This window comes from Silene latifolia, chromosome 6 (genome assembly GCF_048544455.1).
Source record: "Silene latifolia isolate original U9 population chromosome 6, ASM4854445v1, whole genome shotgun sequence".
Lineage (NCBI taxonomy): Eukaryota > Viridiplantae > Streptophyta > Magnoliopsida > Caryophyllales > Caryophyllaceae > Silene > Silene latifolia.
Genome location: NC_133531.1, coordinates 91,135,315 through 91,152,774, shown reverse-complemented (window position 1 = coordinate 91,152,774; position 17,460 = coordinate 91,135,315). Strand labels below are relative to the sequence as shown.

The following is a 17,460-nucleotide window of genomic DNA, read 5'->3' as shown; positions in this document are numbered from 1 at the left end:
AAATATACATAAAAAAAACCTATCAATAATCCACAAATGATAGATTTAGTACAAAATCTCATTGAAAACGGCACGTATCCGTCACTTTGAGTGACGGATACCATTTCCTCTCACAAATGACCCAAATAGAGGAGAAAAGGAAGCACATGGGGTGCCCCACCTTGTCCCCCCTATCCGTTTTGTGAGTGACATTACCCGCCACTTGCTTCGACCCGTCTTCAGGAAGACTAACTGTAGATTTAGATGGTAACCAACTTGTATACTCCCTCCTATTCTAAATAACTCTCCATATTTTCTTTTTCGTCTATTCACAATACTCTCCCTATTTCCTTATTTGGCAAACTTTTATACTTATTTTAATCACCCCACCCCACAACAATACCCCACAATACTTATACTTTATCTTATTTTAATCACCTTACCCCACAACAATACTTATTTTAATCACATAATACCTTCCCTCTCTCCAATCTCCTATCCCACTACAATACTTTATCATATAATACTCTCCTCCCTTAATTCACGTGCCCTCCATGAAAGGGGAGGGTTATTAAGAGCATCCGCAAAGGTGAGGCTCCCCATATCTTCTCTTTCCTTTTCTTATTCGTCCACCTCATTTTCCACTAACTTTTCCATTTACCCTCCCCATTTCATAATTACATTTATGCAACAATGGGGTTCCCCAATTCACACACAAAAATTTGGGAACCTCCCCAAAAGTAACACAAATTGCCTTACTTTTTCTTTGGGGAGCTCCTCTAAAAACAGTGGAACCCCAAATGTTGGGGAGCTTTGTGCAACAATGAGGAGCCCCATATGAGGAGAGAGAGGACATATGGGGAGGCACCTCCCCACCTTTGCGGATGCTCTAGGAGCATCCGCAAAGGTGAGGCTCCCCATATCTTCTCTTTCCTTTTCTTATTCGTCCACCTCATTTTCCACTAACTTTTCCATTTACCCTCCCCATTTCATAATTACATTTATGCAACAATGGGGTTCCCCAATTCACACACAAAATTTGGGAACCTCCCAAAAGAATACAAATTGCTTTTTTTTTTTTTGGGAAGCTCCTCTAAAAACAGTGGAATCCCAAATGTTGGGGAGCTTTGTGCAACAATAAGGAGCCCCATATGAGGAGAGAGATGACATATGGGGAGGCACCTCCCCACCTTTGCGGATGCTCTAAGAATAGGAGGGAGTATTTACCAACTAAAAATTTGTTCACTAAAAATACATACCTTGACCGAATCTCAACTACACTGAAAGTCTCAAACGCATCGTGGGTACCAGTTGTGTAGTGGGTAACTGGGTCACTTAAATTAACAACAACAAAGTACATTGTTTATAGGCAACTTTATTTGAAATAAAAAAATAATTCATACATATTCCCTCCTATTCATTCATTTTGTCTCTCTTTCCTTATCGAAGCTAATCGGATTTTTGTCCCTCTTTCCTTTTTTGGTATTTTTTGTGTGGTCCAGATTTAATTACATGTGGGGTAGAGTGAAATAGAGTATTTTGTGTGGTCCAAAATCATTTTCTTAATTCTTGTGCAAAATAGAAGGGGGACAAAATGAATAAATAGAATGAAGTATTTACAACTGAAAACAAAAATATGTTTTTTAATGGACGTCGGACAGCTAAAATGTGAAAACCTTTCGGCGGGTCCAATGTCACTTTCCTCTAGTAACCAACTACGGAGTATATATATATCACTAATTATATGTTTACAATTAAACAAATAATGTCACCTAATCCAATAGGTATAGGCATAGGCATAGGCATGAGTAATATAAGAAAAAGAAGAGCAAAGATAATGAAGAAACAAAAGACAGATAAAATGAGTGGAAGAGGGAAAGTGGTTTGCGTGACTGGAGCATCAGGTTACATTGCTTCATGGCTAGTCAAGCTTTTACTCATCCGTGGTTATACTGTTCATGCTGCTCTTCGTTTCGCTCGTAAGGAGTAATATCTCTCTCTTTTTATTTTTCCTTTAAATAATATAGAGTACCCATTCTTCTCATTTGAATCCAAACAATATCTTAACTCAAAATTATTCTAAATATTGGTGTATCTTTTCAAAATAGTCTTAACAAATAAAGGTGGGTAATAATTCTGGCAAAATTGACCCAAATAACTTGACCCACACCCTAACAAATGGCTGGAAGCTGACTCGAAACATAAAATAACCAAACCTGCCCGAATTCTAGCATTTGCGAAATAACCCGATCCAACCCACACCCGACATGGGACATAATTGATCCGTTTACCAATCTATGAAAAAGGGAAAGCAAAGCAAGAGAAGGGAAGGAAAAGGACGGAAAATCGAGAAAAAGAGTTTTTTCCTATTTTTTTCTTTTCCTATTTGTGTTATCTAAACACTATTATTAGAGAATATATTACAATATATAGGAGACCGTCTTGGAGGATACTCCAAGCATATTCCTAAATAATATTCTATAGGATATTATCATGATACACATAATAATATCTTTCCTAATACTCCCTCTCATCCAAACCAAAGGTTACATTTGACTTTATTACGCTTGCCGAGGCGCGTTTTGCAACGTGAATATCTTTAGTTACACATTATTAAAAATTACGAAAACTTGATATTCTTATATCATTCATGACGATGAATCAAACAAGATCTCGCATGACTATATTTTCTCTTATACATTACTAATAATACCAAAGATTCTCTACAATTATGAATAGTGCCAAAAAGTCAAATGTAACCTTTGGTTTGGATAAGAGGGAGTATATAATATACTAGATTTAATGTCCGTGCGATGCACGGACCAATTTGTAATATCATAAGAATAATTGCTTTTGTACAAAATTACTGTTCTAACTTCATTTGAGTTGCCTTTTGATCGATTCCCGTCACTTTAATTTTGACGATTTCATTTATTAACATGAACAAACGTTCTATGAATTAACCTCCTTTCTTAACCCTAACTTTTATAGTAAACGTTAGATAAGTTTATATAAGTAAGTTGACTAAAAATTTAGAGTTTGGTTTTATAAATCAGACGGTAAAAGTGTCAAAAACCGTAAAAGAGTACATTGCTTCTATAACTAAGTTGACTAAACTAAATGATTAAACTAAGTATTGCTGATTTCGTTCAATTTACATGTACTGTGCTTCGCCTTCTAATCACTTTCGCAAACTCTTCACCCCTTTAGTTTTTGTCTTTTACCATGTCCACTTTGAATGTCCACCACCTTTATTGGACGGTCTATTTGAACCAAATTGTTATATTATACTCCCTCCATCTAGTAATTTATTTACATATTTTATTTGTGGGTATCTCATTCGTTTGTTTAAATTTCTTTGTAAGAAATACTATTATCCATAACACTCAAAATGATCAATTAATGATAAGGATACTATCTTGTGCATTGGCTGCATATAATTTTTTCCCGTCTAAGAAATAGTTAAGGTTAACATCTTTGACGCTTTTACTAATACAATAAAAAAAGACCTACACGGCTAGACGTAATACAATTCCTATATAATGATATATACGAATACACACAAAAGTTGCTATCTTGCATATAGAACCATGAGTTTGGCCATAAATAACCAATAAACATAGTACATTAAAACATTGGGATGAGTAACTCAACTTAATCTGCAACGCGAAAACAAACGTGTGTGATACACATACGTACGCAGTCCGGATCACCTGTCCCGCAATTTTGTCCCACTCCCTGTCCCATCCACAAAAAACTGACATGTGGCAAAAAATAAAATAAAAAGAATACAGGTCACGTGCATTCCTCCTCTACCACTCCATCTTCTTCTCCCCATCATAACTAGAGGTGGCAATCGGGTCAGTCGGGTCGGGTTTGGGTCGGGTCACGTCGGGTCGGGTCATATCGGGTTCGGGTCATATCGGGTCAGCATACCCTTTCGGGTCGAGTCGGGTCGGGTCATTTCGGGTCAAATGATGTATCGGGTCGGGTCGGGTTTGGGTCGGGTCATTATCGGGTCCGGTAACTTAATCACATTACTATAATTTTTTACCATTAAATTTAGTTTTTAACCTATTATTTGGTTTAATTAATCCATTACTAAGTCAAACATATCAATCTAAACACAAAATCACTTTCATTTTGATCAAAATTAAGCTTAATAATTGTCGGATCATCAATTTAATCGAATTGATGTCGGGTCGGGTCAATATCGGGTTGGTCAGGTCGGGTTCGGGTCACTGATAATCGGGTCGTGTCGGGTTACGGGTCGTCATCGGGTCGGGTCGGGTCGGTTTCGGGTCACAATATTTTCGGGTTCGGGTCGAGTCGGGTTTGCTCGGGTTCGGGTCGGGTCACTCGGGTCGGGTAAGACTTGCCAGCTCTAATCATAACCCAAATAACCTTATAATCCGATCAGCACTCCATCATCGTTCATCACTATTGCTCACCTCACATCATAAATCAAACACCACGCACGAACTTGGGATCGAAACCCGAGTATCGCTTCAGCAACGACAACCACCATCTCCAAGGTAACAATTCACAGGGTATTTACCTTCTGAAATTAATAACTTGAAGAAATTAGAAGAGTTTTAAGTAGCGAATAATCGTCTTCAAGGCGATATTCCTGGAGAAATAGTACAATGTAGATTGCTGAGAGTACTTGATCTTGAAGGAAATCAATTTACAGGGAAATTACCTGAAAATTTTACCCAATTGACTAATCTTAGGGTTTTGTCATTAGGGAAAAATCGATTTTTGGGGTCAATTGGGGTCGGGTTTGGGAACATGGAGAGTTTGGAAGTGTTGAATTTGAGTGAAAATGATTTAACTGGGATTATCCCAAATGAGATGCTGCAACTTACTAATCTGACCAGTTTAAACCTTAGTTATAAAAAATTTTCTGGTCAAATTCCTTCAGAAATCGGATTATTGAGCAGTTTAATGGTGTTGAATTTAAGTAGTAACTTTTCGGGTTTGATTCCGAGTAGTATTGGGAAGGGGTAAGGGGGAAGAAGATAGAGTGAAAGATGAAAGAATAAATGCACGTGACTTGTATTCTTTTTATTTTATTTTTTGCCACATGTCAGTTTTTTGTGGATGGGACAGGAAGTGGGACAAAATTGCAGGACAGGTGATCCGGACTGATACGTACGAACAAAAAATTCCGTCTCATACTTACATAATTACCGCCATAAAATTGGGATGGGTGAAATATTACATCTTTATTCGCACTTGACAATAAACAACGAAGTATATGTTGAGAATTTTTCTCAAATGGTCTCAACAATTTCAGCTCTAAATAATAATCACAAGCAAGGTTCACAAGAAATTAAGAGCATAATGAAAAATACATTAAAGAATACTAAGAGATCATCTCGTGATATATGTTTTTAAAAGTATCTCACGATATTATTGATAAAATTTTGAAATACTCCCTTTATCTTATTCATTTATCTACATTTGATTCAAATACTCATTTACAAAAAATATAAATGGTAAACAAATACTTAGGACGGAGTGGAGAATATTGAAAAACACACTTGTATTTGTTTATATTATGCCATTTTGGTGCATACCCAAAAGTAACCTAGTCATTAAGAAACTATAGAGCAAATAAGAACTAATAGATAAATTAGTAGCTACTCTAGAGAAGGACAACGTATACCACACTATCGCGTACTTGTCAATGAAGGTTACTTCTCATCATTCGTAATCATAGCCTTCGTCGAAATTTACTTTCGTTACCATAAATCCAAGCCGAGCAAATGAACGCTATTTTAGACAATGATCATATACAGCTCATTCTTCTAATCTGGCATCAAGAATAAAGAGAATTATTAGATTCATTAACACAATATCAACCATCAATCACATGATGAATAAAACAGATAACTGCAATCCATCAATAAAGACAATCATATGAAGAATAAAAGTATAAAACAGATAAAAGCAATTAATAAATCGGAATGTAACAAAAGAACAGAACAGATATTATTTCAGTTTGTAACCTCTCAAATTTTATTGTAATTCTTTATTTTTTAACATTATTAAGATTTAGATATATTTTTCCGCAAGAAATTAATAGAAAAAGTTGTTGAAGCTCTACTAAACTCCATCGGTTCGTAAAATTGCACTTATAGTTCAATTCTAATACAAACACCAAGTATACGTAAATCTTATATTAGCATGGTCATATATGTATTTTTTATTTTTTTTATAACTCTTAGAATTTATAGTTCCATTCTAATACAAACACCAAATGTACGTAATCTTACGTTAGCATGGTTATATGTGATTTTTTATTTTTTTTATAGTCTAAGAATTTTATAAAAGTTGGACTCTCTGTAATCGCCCGAAAAAAGCTTCTTTTAATAATATAGATAGATTATCTCCAAATATAATCATTGATAATTAATTTAGGTAGTTTACGAAAGTTGGACTCTTTGAAATCGCTCGAAAAAAGCTTCCTTTATTAATATAGATAAATTCTCTAATAACTATAGAACTCCTCCAAACAGATCCTTTGTGTCTAATAAATACCTCGCCCAAACAGATATTTTAGCTCAAGTACATGTCATAATGTATTTCAAGTATAATATACTCCTTCCGTCCCGGTCATTTGTTGTCCTTCTCCATTTTTGGATGTCTCAGTCAATTGTTGTCCTTTCTATTTTAGGATTGCATTTGATGAGTAATTTGATCATTGACATCCAATTTAGTCCACTTGTCATCTTATAATTGGCTCTTTCCTCATTCATTGGTCTTTGTGCCAAAACCAAAGGACAACAATTGTCCGGGACGGAGGGAGTACTACATATAAATCCAACATTAGGCAGCATTTTATCAATGTTATGCCCGTGTCGTCTAGACTCCCCATTATATCGTTGTTCGGTTGTATGTAAGAATGCTAATGACCAAGCATCCCCACTAAACTAAAAGAATAAGAAAGCTCTAATATTTTCCCGCTTAAATGAAAATTCTATATTTGGGCTTCATTATATCTTATCTACAATTGGGCCAAACTGCTTAATTACATATAATTCTATTTCATTTACACATTTATATGTCTACAACTGGGCCAATACTAATTAATTACATACAATAACTAACTTACTACTCCGTACAAGATAAGAGCATTATATTGTTTTTACTTCTAAAACGAAAAAATTGCGAATAATTTTTTTTTTACACTTTAATTTAATACTATCTATTTCTACTGTATACAACGTGAACATTTAAATTTTGGTTATTTTTTTATTTTTTTTGATTTAATATATACATAAGTATATTTATAACAACTTAGATACACACAAAATAGTTTCAGCAATTGTATATACGGTAACAGTGTTGAACCTTTTTTTTCTATCTTTTAATATAAAATATTACTAATATTAAGTTTTATTCTATACTAAAATTTCAAATGGAGTTAAAATAAGTTAAATATAATTAGATAATTGATAAATTATCTAATGTCCCTATCTAAAAAACCGCGTGTGCGCGGGATTTATACTAGTTATATAAGAGCATAATAAGAATTATGGAAAAGCTTAAATTTTATTAACAAGAGAATACAACCTATTTATAAATCACTTTCTTAATTTTAAAGGATGTCTACTTTTGGGGAAACAAACAGATGAGAAAACAAAAACAAGACATTTGATGGAATTAGAGGGTGCAAAAGAGAGACTTAACTTATTCAAAGCAGATTTATTGGAGGAGGGCTCCTTTGATGCAGCTATATTTGGGTGTGATGCTGTTTTTCACACTGCTTCTCCTGTTATTTTCAATATCCATGATCCCCAGGTTCGCTTTCTATTCATCCTTACGCTTTATCGGAATTTGTGTACTTTAATAAGTTTCGCTTATGATCGTCGAGGAGTCTATTGATCGAATACGAAAGAGGGGGTGAATTGAGTATTAAAAACGATGCCCACTTTTTCGATCTATATGATGTAAAATAATTATTTGATTTTATTGATTAAAATCAACTAATTAATTTACTAATAATAAACACAAAATCGAAATAACAAAAATAAAGAGAGAGAGAAAGAGAGAGAGACACACAGGATTTTGAAGTGGTTCGGTTTCACAAGTCGAAACCTACGTCCACTATTCTCGATTAATAATTTTTAGTACCTTTCTACGGATTACAAAAATTATCAATCCACTCGTATAATCAACTATATGATTATAACTCAGATTGAGTATCGCTAAATACTCTAGATTGCTCTTACGTTAATAAGAAAAGCACAACGATAAATACTAATCTCACGTTACGCGAGTGAGTATAATATCTTTGTGTACTTAGTATCCTATAACGATTTCTCTTTGAGTGATTGACAAATATGATGCGCGACTTTTGTATAAGCAATTTGTAAAATAAGAATTAAAGCTCAAATAATTTTTGCTTAAATATTTTTCTCTTTGAAAGTGTAGATGTGTCACTCTTTAAATGTTGAATAAAGAGAGGTATTTATAGTTGTAGGGAATTAGGGTTTTAGAATATTCTGGAAGGTGTGAAACCCTAAATGACTTGACGAACAAGTAGGAGGCAAGGGTGTGGAGATTTCGGCCTCTAGGGTTTCGGCCTCTAGGGTTTCGGTCCATTCGGCCTCCATAGCCCACAACAAATCGAGATAGAATTTAGTTGAAACCCTAGGTTGCATGACGACATAAATATCGTGTTACAAACCAATAGTTTATTCAACTTAAATTCTTATTAAATAATTCCAATTATATAAATACTCTCTTATTTTTATCAAACATTAAAAATATATTTTCCAAAAATTAACGCATCATTTTTGTCTAGCAGTGAAGTTATGGCTATGAGGTCATAACTTCACTAACCTTTAAATCAAACAAAGTAAAACCATTACCGGATGACGACCTATACTATCTAATCTTCAGTAGATCTTCAGTAAACGAATCGTCTCTTCACAAGCCTCTCATCTTGAGTCTCGTGGTTGATTTCTGATCTTGATCTTGCTTGAATACAACGATCAAGTGTCTTTGAAGTTGTACCTCCTTGGTCTAAACTTCAAGCTTGTGTCATTGTAATTGTTCCTTTCTATATTAAGACTTAAGCACACAATTACACGCATATGTTTATAATATTAAGTCCACATACAAATCATTACTATCATTATCAAAACAACTAATTAGGACTAAAGGTCCAACAATCGTCTTTTTAAAAAGACCTCTCACAATCTCTCCCCCACTTGCTCTCCAATCTACTCTCTCAGTCTCTCACTTGTAACTTATGAGAGGTCTTTTTAAGGTGAGAAAAGTGTCGTCTTCAATGAGAATTTATGTACGTGTGATAAGTCAAGCTTAATTACCGGGTATTTACTTTGATCGTGTATATGATTTCAGCATCACGTTTCTGCTTATAGGAGCTCAACGAACCCAAGAAACATGTTTATCAATAAAGGTCACTTAACAATCTAATGTCGTATGGTTCAAATTACCAATTAATATCACTTAAATCCAATTACTAAGCAATAGTAAAGCAGAAATATGGGTCGAATTCAATATCTAAACCCATAATAACTGAACCAAGTGATTATTTATTTAGTAATGGCACATTGAATGACTACTTTTAAACTAAAGAGTAAAGAGTATAAGAGCATGGACATTGAAGAGTATGTAACAATCCTCTTATTTTTTCTTTCTCCCTCTATCTTTTTGACACATCACATTCTCTTTCATCCAACCCATTCTCCACTATCTCCATCCTCCTCCTTCTCTTCTTCTATTTTTTTCTCACATCAAAGAGGATCCTCTTTACTTCCTCTTTCATATTTTAATTATTTTTTCTATTGGAAATCAAATAAAATAATGTCCAAATACTATATTTTTATAGGTGAATGAAGAGAGTTGGCACAAGGGCCTAGGTTGTACTTCCTCTAAAAATAGAGGAAGACTTCCTCTTCCTCCTTCAAAGAGGATGTTTAATAGTAGTTCCACATTGAAGAGGACATCCTCTTAGCACCCTCTTTCATCTAAGAGGATGGTCAATCCTCTTCAATGTGGATGCTCTAAGGACATTAACGCAATTTGTTGACACTTGAGAGCATGAGCAATAGAGAGGATGATATGATCCTCTTATTTGTTCTTTCACCCACTTATTTTTTGACATATCACTTTTTTTATGACCCGTCTTCATTTCAACTATGTTTATCCTCCTCTTTATATTTTTGTCCACAATAGAGAGGATTCTCTTATACATCCTCTACCCATTTATGCAAATTTTAACTTCTTACAAATGAAAAAAATAAAGGAAAATAATCCACATGGAAAAATATTACTGTATTAGATAGTTGGCACAAGGGTCAATGTTACACTTCCTCTAAAAGTAGAGGAAGTAGAGAACATTCTTTTGCTAAGAGAATGTTCCATACATCTCCACAATAGAAAGGGCTTCCTTTTAATGGAGTGAGAGTGTTAAGAGTAGGTTCCCTCCTTTCTATTGTGGATGCTCCGACACCCAACTCAATAATACAGAGCATTTCCCTCTCAAATTCTAATATGGTATCATCCATGGTTAAAGTCCTCAGTATGATGACAAACTAAACTGGGCCTTTATTTACCGGTGGGGTGAGGCTTTGTTTAATTCTAACTTGGCCCAATTTAAGCTTGTTTGGAGTCGGAAAACATCCATCTATTGATGGCTTCGCTCATATTAAAGTGGGTCTTACATGTGAGGATGAATATGAAGAAACCGATATGTACCCAGTTGTGAGTGTCCCACATGCATGGGTAAAAGATTAGAGAGTTACACTTTACAACTAAGTTAAGAGCTACTCCCTTAAGAAGCAACAACTGTTTTAGGGAATCAAGAATAAATTTGGTGGGTGCTATGATGCTCTATGAGTCTCAATTTAATGTTGCAACTGCTGCATACCAGAAAACAGAGGAGGAGATGCCACCGGGTACGGCTTTTTTGGGGGCAATTGATGAACATGCTGACTACATTCACCAATTAAAAGTAGGGACTACAATTTGGATTGTGGGCGCCATGAGTTCGTGCGATATGGTCACAATTCATGTTGATGGTTCCTGGGAGATGTCGCGAAAGGCGGGATATGGATGGACTTGTTCTAACTCTAATGATAATATTACAACTCATTGGATCTCTGGTTATGCACAATGTCCGGAACAGGCGGAAGGTAAGGCTATAATTGAAGCTATGAGATGGGCTCTTGCTAATAATTTGCTCCATATTTCTATCCACTCCGACTGTATTACCATGTTGAGTCACATTGCAGTGGGCACTTCCAATAATCACCTTACATGGACAACCACGAAGGATATCTATGATCTAGCTTCATTGTTTCATTGTTTTTCAATTTCGTACGTTAATAGATCTTGTAATGTTTTAGCTCATAGATTGGCAAATTGGGCCAGAGCTTGATTTGCCTCTCTACTTGTCAAAAAAAAAAAAAAAAAAAAAAAAAAAAAAAAAGCTACTCCCTTTATTTTTAATTGATTTTCTAGTGAAACCTTTTTCATCTTAGAAAGCAATTCTTATATCCTACACCCATGTGTAGGATACTACATACTCCCTCCAACTCGCCACTCATCCTCAACTTCCTCCTTTTTTTTTTTTTTTTTTTTTTTTTTTTTTTTTTCTTTTACTTTTTTTTTTCTTTTAAAATTTTAAAACAAATATTAACTTCCATTTTTAAGAAAAGTTATCACGGTCATATTTAGTTTAAGTGTTACGTAGTGTTATATTCACGATATGACACTATTATATTCATTTTAAGTTTAGTGAATATGACAATATTTTTTATGAATATGTGCTTTAAAGTGCGATATTCACAATATGACACTATCATATTCACTTTCAGTTTAGTGAATATGACAGTGTAGTTTGATGAATATGTATTATGGGGTGTGATATTCATCCGATGGTTCTATTATATTCACTTTCACTTTAGTGAATATGACAATTATAGTTTAGTGAATATGACTTTATTTGTTCAAATATATTGAACAATAATCATGAACGTTTAATTTCATACCAAAATCGCATAATACAAAATAATTTAAGGAAAAAAAATTATGTGATATGATATGAATATGTCAATTACGTTATGTGAATATGTGAGAAAAAATAAAACAAATAACAAAATATATCAAATATGATCTCAATTTGTAGAGGAATAAAAATTATGAATAATAATATATTTTTTATTATTTTCTAATTTATTAAATTTATAATTTATTTATTATAAGAAAAAAATTAAGAAAAGGGGGTACCATGCACCATGCTCCTGGGTGCAGGGTATAATTTACCGTTTAAAGAGTATATGTGTTGTGGACTTGTGGTCATCGAGCGGTTCGTTATCAGAGATGGTGGGTATGACTTGTACACTAATGTCCACCCCCGAAATAATACTTGTCACTTGTCTCTGTGTATAAATATTGGTGGTTTAGATTAATATACTACTAACTAGTTTGAATGCCTGTGCGTTGCAACGGGGTAATTAATTTATTTATAATGCAAAAAAAAAAAACGTTATAATGGTTTAATGTTTACATTATATGTCTAATGATTTGTTTACATATTATAAAAATATCTCTTTCAAAAAAAAATAAAAGATTAATATATACGTGGGTTAACTCTCATTTATAATCATAAAATCACCCCACCTTATACTAATCTTTCGATGTGGGACAATTCTACTATTTATAAGTAATATATTCACCAAACTTGGATTTTTTTCTGATGTGGGACAATTCTACTATTTATACGTAGTATATATTCATCAAACCTGCATTGTTTTTTATTGTGGACAAATAACATACTCAGAATTACAACATCTTTTTTGCACTTAGTTCGACATCTAAACAGATCCCGAATACCAAATACAGACAATTGTTACTCATTATATCTAATAGTTATATTTAAATTTAATAATATGATCAAGTACTCTCCATTAATATTTGTACGTTGTTTTTCTTCAAAAAAAAATTTAACATAATTGAGATACGGAAATTTCCTGTAGTACCCCTTAATTTTGTCAGATTTTCCATGTTACCCCTAGTTTTAAGAATCTGCCTATGGTACCCTTGAGGTTCTATTTTTTTTGCCCATGACATTGGTACCCCCTAATGTAAAGGCTGTCAAATGGACGTTAAGTTTGATAGCGTGACAATAAAATAACAATTAAAAAATAATAGCCCCTTTATTGTTTTATTGGTACGGATATCTCTTTCTTTTAAATGAAAATTTAATTAACTATATCATTATAATATTGGAAATTTCGCATGGTAACCTTGAACTTTGATAGATTACACATGCTACCATGGACTTTTGTTTTCTATTTTTTTTTTTATCATAATTAAAATATGTGCAAATGATTGGAACCTATACTCTAATGATAGAATATTTTTTAACACAATTCTAATTATATTATTTAAACGTAGTATATTTACCACACCTACATTATTTTTCAATATGTGACATATAAAATCTATAGGTAGAAAATATAATGATATAAACTTTTAAGAGCTCTCCAAGACAATACTTAAGAGACTCAAAAGATTTTGGGTTGATGCCTAAGTTCCAAAGATGCCTCATATTTATAATCATAGAATCACCCACCTTATGCTATATTTCGATGTGAAAAAATTCTATTTTTTATATGTAGTATATTTATCACATCTATATTATTTTTCAATGTGGGACATATAACATACTATGAAATACACCATCTTTAATATGTGCAAATTATATGAAATCTATATATACTCTAATGATAGCATTTCTTACCATGAATCTAATAATATTATTTTCATAATTTTTTTACCGACATTATTTTGCCAAATGAAATGTAAGTTTTTATATAAAAATTAGAAACATCACTTGAATATAAAATAAGAAATACAGAGTATATATTATAATAACTAAAAGATTTTCCAAAGATTAACTTAGGTTAGAAATCATTATTATAGAGACAGTAATACAAACTCTTTTAAAAGCTCTCTCTGACAATACTTAAGAGAATCAAAAGATTTTGGGTTATGACTTCTATTTATAATCATAAGATCACCCTGCCTTATGGTAATCTTCCGATGTGGGACAATTCTAATATTTATACATAGTATATTCACCACACTTACATTACTTTTCAATGTAGGACAAATAACATACTAAGTACACCATTTTTTTTGCACCTACTTTGACATCAACCCAATTTAATAATGAGAAAATACAATACAATACAATCTACACTCTAATGATAGCATTTTTTTGTCACAATCTAATTATATAATTTTCATACGATACTTTTTTGTCAAATGAAATATAAAATTTTTATATCAAAATTATAAACATCGCTTTAATATAATATAGAAAATGTATATATATGGGACAGTTCTATTATTTATACATAATATATTCACCACACCTACATTATTTTTCAATGTGGGACATATAACATACTAAAAAGTACATATCTTTTATATCAAAAAAATTTGGGTTAATACCTAAGTTTCAAGGATACCTCCTATTTATATTTATAGAATCACCCTACCGTATACTATTATTTCAATGTGAGATACATAATTTAATTATTTAGACGTAGTATGTTCATCATGCCTACATTATTTTTCAATGTGAAAGATATAACATACCAAGAAATACATGTCTCTTCTTAAAAAAAACAACTATTGTATACATATTATTTTTCTTTGAAGGTAAAACCACTTAGTCTCGATCATTAGATAGGGATCTCTACATCGTAAATATAACGACTCATTAACGCTCTATTACTGCATTTAGAAGACAACCATTAGTAAAATCTTTAGTTTTGTACTGTGTCAGGAGACTACCATTAGTAAAACCTTTAGTTTTGTATTTTTTGATTTTCTTGTTCATGTTCTTAACTCTTTCCCGGGTAGTTCCCAACGATTTCCACTTTATTTTTTATATCATATCGTAGATAATGATAGAAAATCTTAAGAGCTCTTTAAAACAATATTTATACGACTCAAAAAATTTTGGGTGGATACATAAGTTCCAAATATGCCTCATATTTATAATCATAGGATCACATCACCTTATACTAATCTTTCGATGTGGGACAATTCTACTATTTATATGTAGTATATTCACCACACCTACTTATTTTCCAATTTGGGACAAAACATACTAAAAAGTACACAATTTTACGTATTAAGAAGTACACCATCTTTAATATGTGCAAATAATATGAAATCTATAATCTAATGATAGCATTTTTTACCACAAAGCTAATTATATTATTTTCATAATTTTTTTAACGATATTTTGTTGCCAAATGAAATGTAAAAGTTTGATATAAAAATTGGAAATATCACTTGAATATAATTTAGGAAATATACATATTATAATAATTAAAAGATTTTCCACTTTATTGTTTACATCAAAAATTATACTTTCCTAAATTGATTTTTGATGATGTGGACGCTCTAAAATCGCTCGAAAAAAAAAACTTATATATATATATATATATATATATATATATATATATATATATATATATATATATATATATATATATATATATATATAGATACTATCTACCTAGTATAAAAGCTAGGTTTTTCTTTTGATTTTTATTGGTGCCTTATATTCAGGAGTAGTGGGCCCCTACGAAATTTTGGTGAATTAATTACTCTCTCTATAATTTAGGGTCTCGTCAACTATGAAAAGTTACAGTAATCAATACAATACAAAATAATTCAAAATATTAAAAAATAATAAATTACAAAAAAATGAGAAAAAGACTACAAATATTGAAACTATTGGGAAATAAATGGGAAAATTGTAGATATGTAAAAATCGCAAGAAAAATATATTCTAAAAAAAATAGAAGACGACATCAAATAATAAGACCCAAAATAATTATTAACGTGTAAATTTTTTGGAAATTAATTCTGATAAATAACTAAAATAATACTTAGTTTAAAACATTTTCAAAAAAAATTAATAATTATAAAAGAATGAAAAGTCGTTTAAACAAACTCACTATGATTAACAAGAATATTTGAGGAAAAAAAATATGAATGCCTTGAATGCTAATAAAAGAAAATGACCTAAAAAATTAAAGAGGAGAAAGACAAAAATAATTTTGTTAGCAAATAAGGAGATGGATATATAATAAAATAACTAAAAATAATCCAGAAGAAAAATAAGAAGGGTATTTTCTAAAAAAAAGTATGCAAAACTTTATATTAAATTTTAAGATGTAAATGAAAATTAACCGTTATAAAATGGCTAATGATCGAAAGGCATGAAATTAATGTACCGCGTTATTACTTATCAATAGTTGTGGCTTTTAATTTTTATACAAAAATACCAGGAGGGAGTGGTATGAGGGAGATGACTAGATGAGATATTAATGTTTGGGAGAGAGAGGGGTTATGTTAGTGTAGGAGGCGGAAGTATAGGGTTAGTTAATAGTTAGTATTAGGAGAATAGAAGAGGTTGGGGACATGGAGTCATATTGGAGTCTTAATGGAATAATCGGTTAGTTTGATGAGTTTTTTTTTTTTTTTTTTTTTTTTTTTTTTTTTTTTGGTGACCAGGGGTTGAATCCCCCCGGGCACATGCAATACCCTGCAAACCACGTGTGCCATGTAAGACATCCTTTCGGATGAGTTGTTTTTGGCTCATCTAATTTTGTTTAGATTTGGGCTCATATTTTGTTATTGGATCTTAAGATTAAGACGGGTTTATCAAAACACAAATTATAGAATAAGAAGAGGTAGTAAGACGGTCAATATTTGTAGCTATTCATCAATGGGACTGTCTTATGGTGTGCGTCCGTCTCATGCAATAACTACTGAAAAGTTATTATTATTATCATCCTATGTCACTAACATTATTATCCGATACGCTTTTACCTAACTATTGAAATTTGAAATTATCTAATATGGAACACGTATGTGTATTAACTGTATTACTTCTAATTATATTTGTATTAATTAATATAACATATTTCGTATCTTATAATCTTAAAACCGTGCATTTTCTACGCGGGCATAAAACTAGTTCATTTAGTATACCGAAGTACTCGTATCATTTTTCCCAAATCTATCACATTTCACATATGCGCTTTTCTTCGATTATTTGGCTTTCCTTTCTTCACGTTTTGTCATTCACTAAACTTAAATGGTAACTGCCATTTAAAGCAGTAGAAGCCGTATCATTATAGCTACAACAACTATATAGCTACTGTGTGCTTTATTCATTGATCAATCTTTCAGGCTGATGTTCTTGATCCAGCAATCAAGGGAACGCTTAATGTCTTGTCCTCCTGTTGCAAAGCACCTACTGTTAGAAGAGTAATTTTGACATCTTCAATTGCCGCAGTTAAAAATTCAGAAAGACTAAAAGGTCCAAATGTGGTGGTCGACGAAACCTGGTTCTCTGATCAAGACTTTTGCAAGAAAAGGGCGGTATGTCCATATATCGTCACACAT

General features: G+C 32.2%; 1 protein-coding gene across 2 annotated transcripts in view; it reads left to right on the top strand.

Moving 5' to 3' along the window:
- Window positions 1-1,672: 1,672 nt before the first annotated feature.
- The window catches only part of LOC141586981 (phenylacetaldehyde reductase-like), a 28,400-nt gene continuing 12,612 nt past the window's right edge, over window positions 1,673-17,460 (top strand). The window contains exons 1-3 of one of the 2 annotated variants that reach the window (XM_074408388.1): window positions 1,673-1,958; window positions 7,619-7,788; window positions 17,245-17,436. In XM_074408388.1, coding sequence (XP_074264489.1) covers window positions 1,724-1,958; window positions 7,619-7,788; window positions 17,245-17,436 — 597 coding nt within the window. In that variant the 5' untranslated portion in view covers window positions 1,673-1,723. Of the gene's footprint in view, window positions 1,966-7,618; window positions 7,789-17,244; window positions 17,437-17,460 lie in introns of both variants that reach the window. The other variant, XM_074408389.1, reaches the window with a different exon arrangement.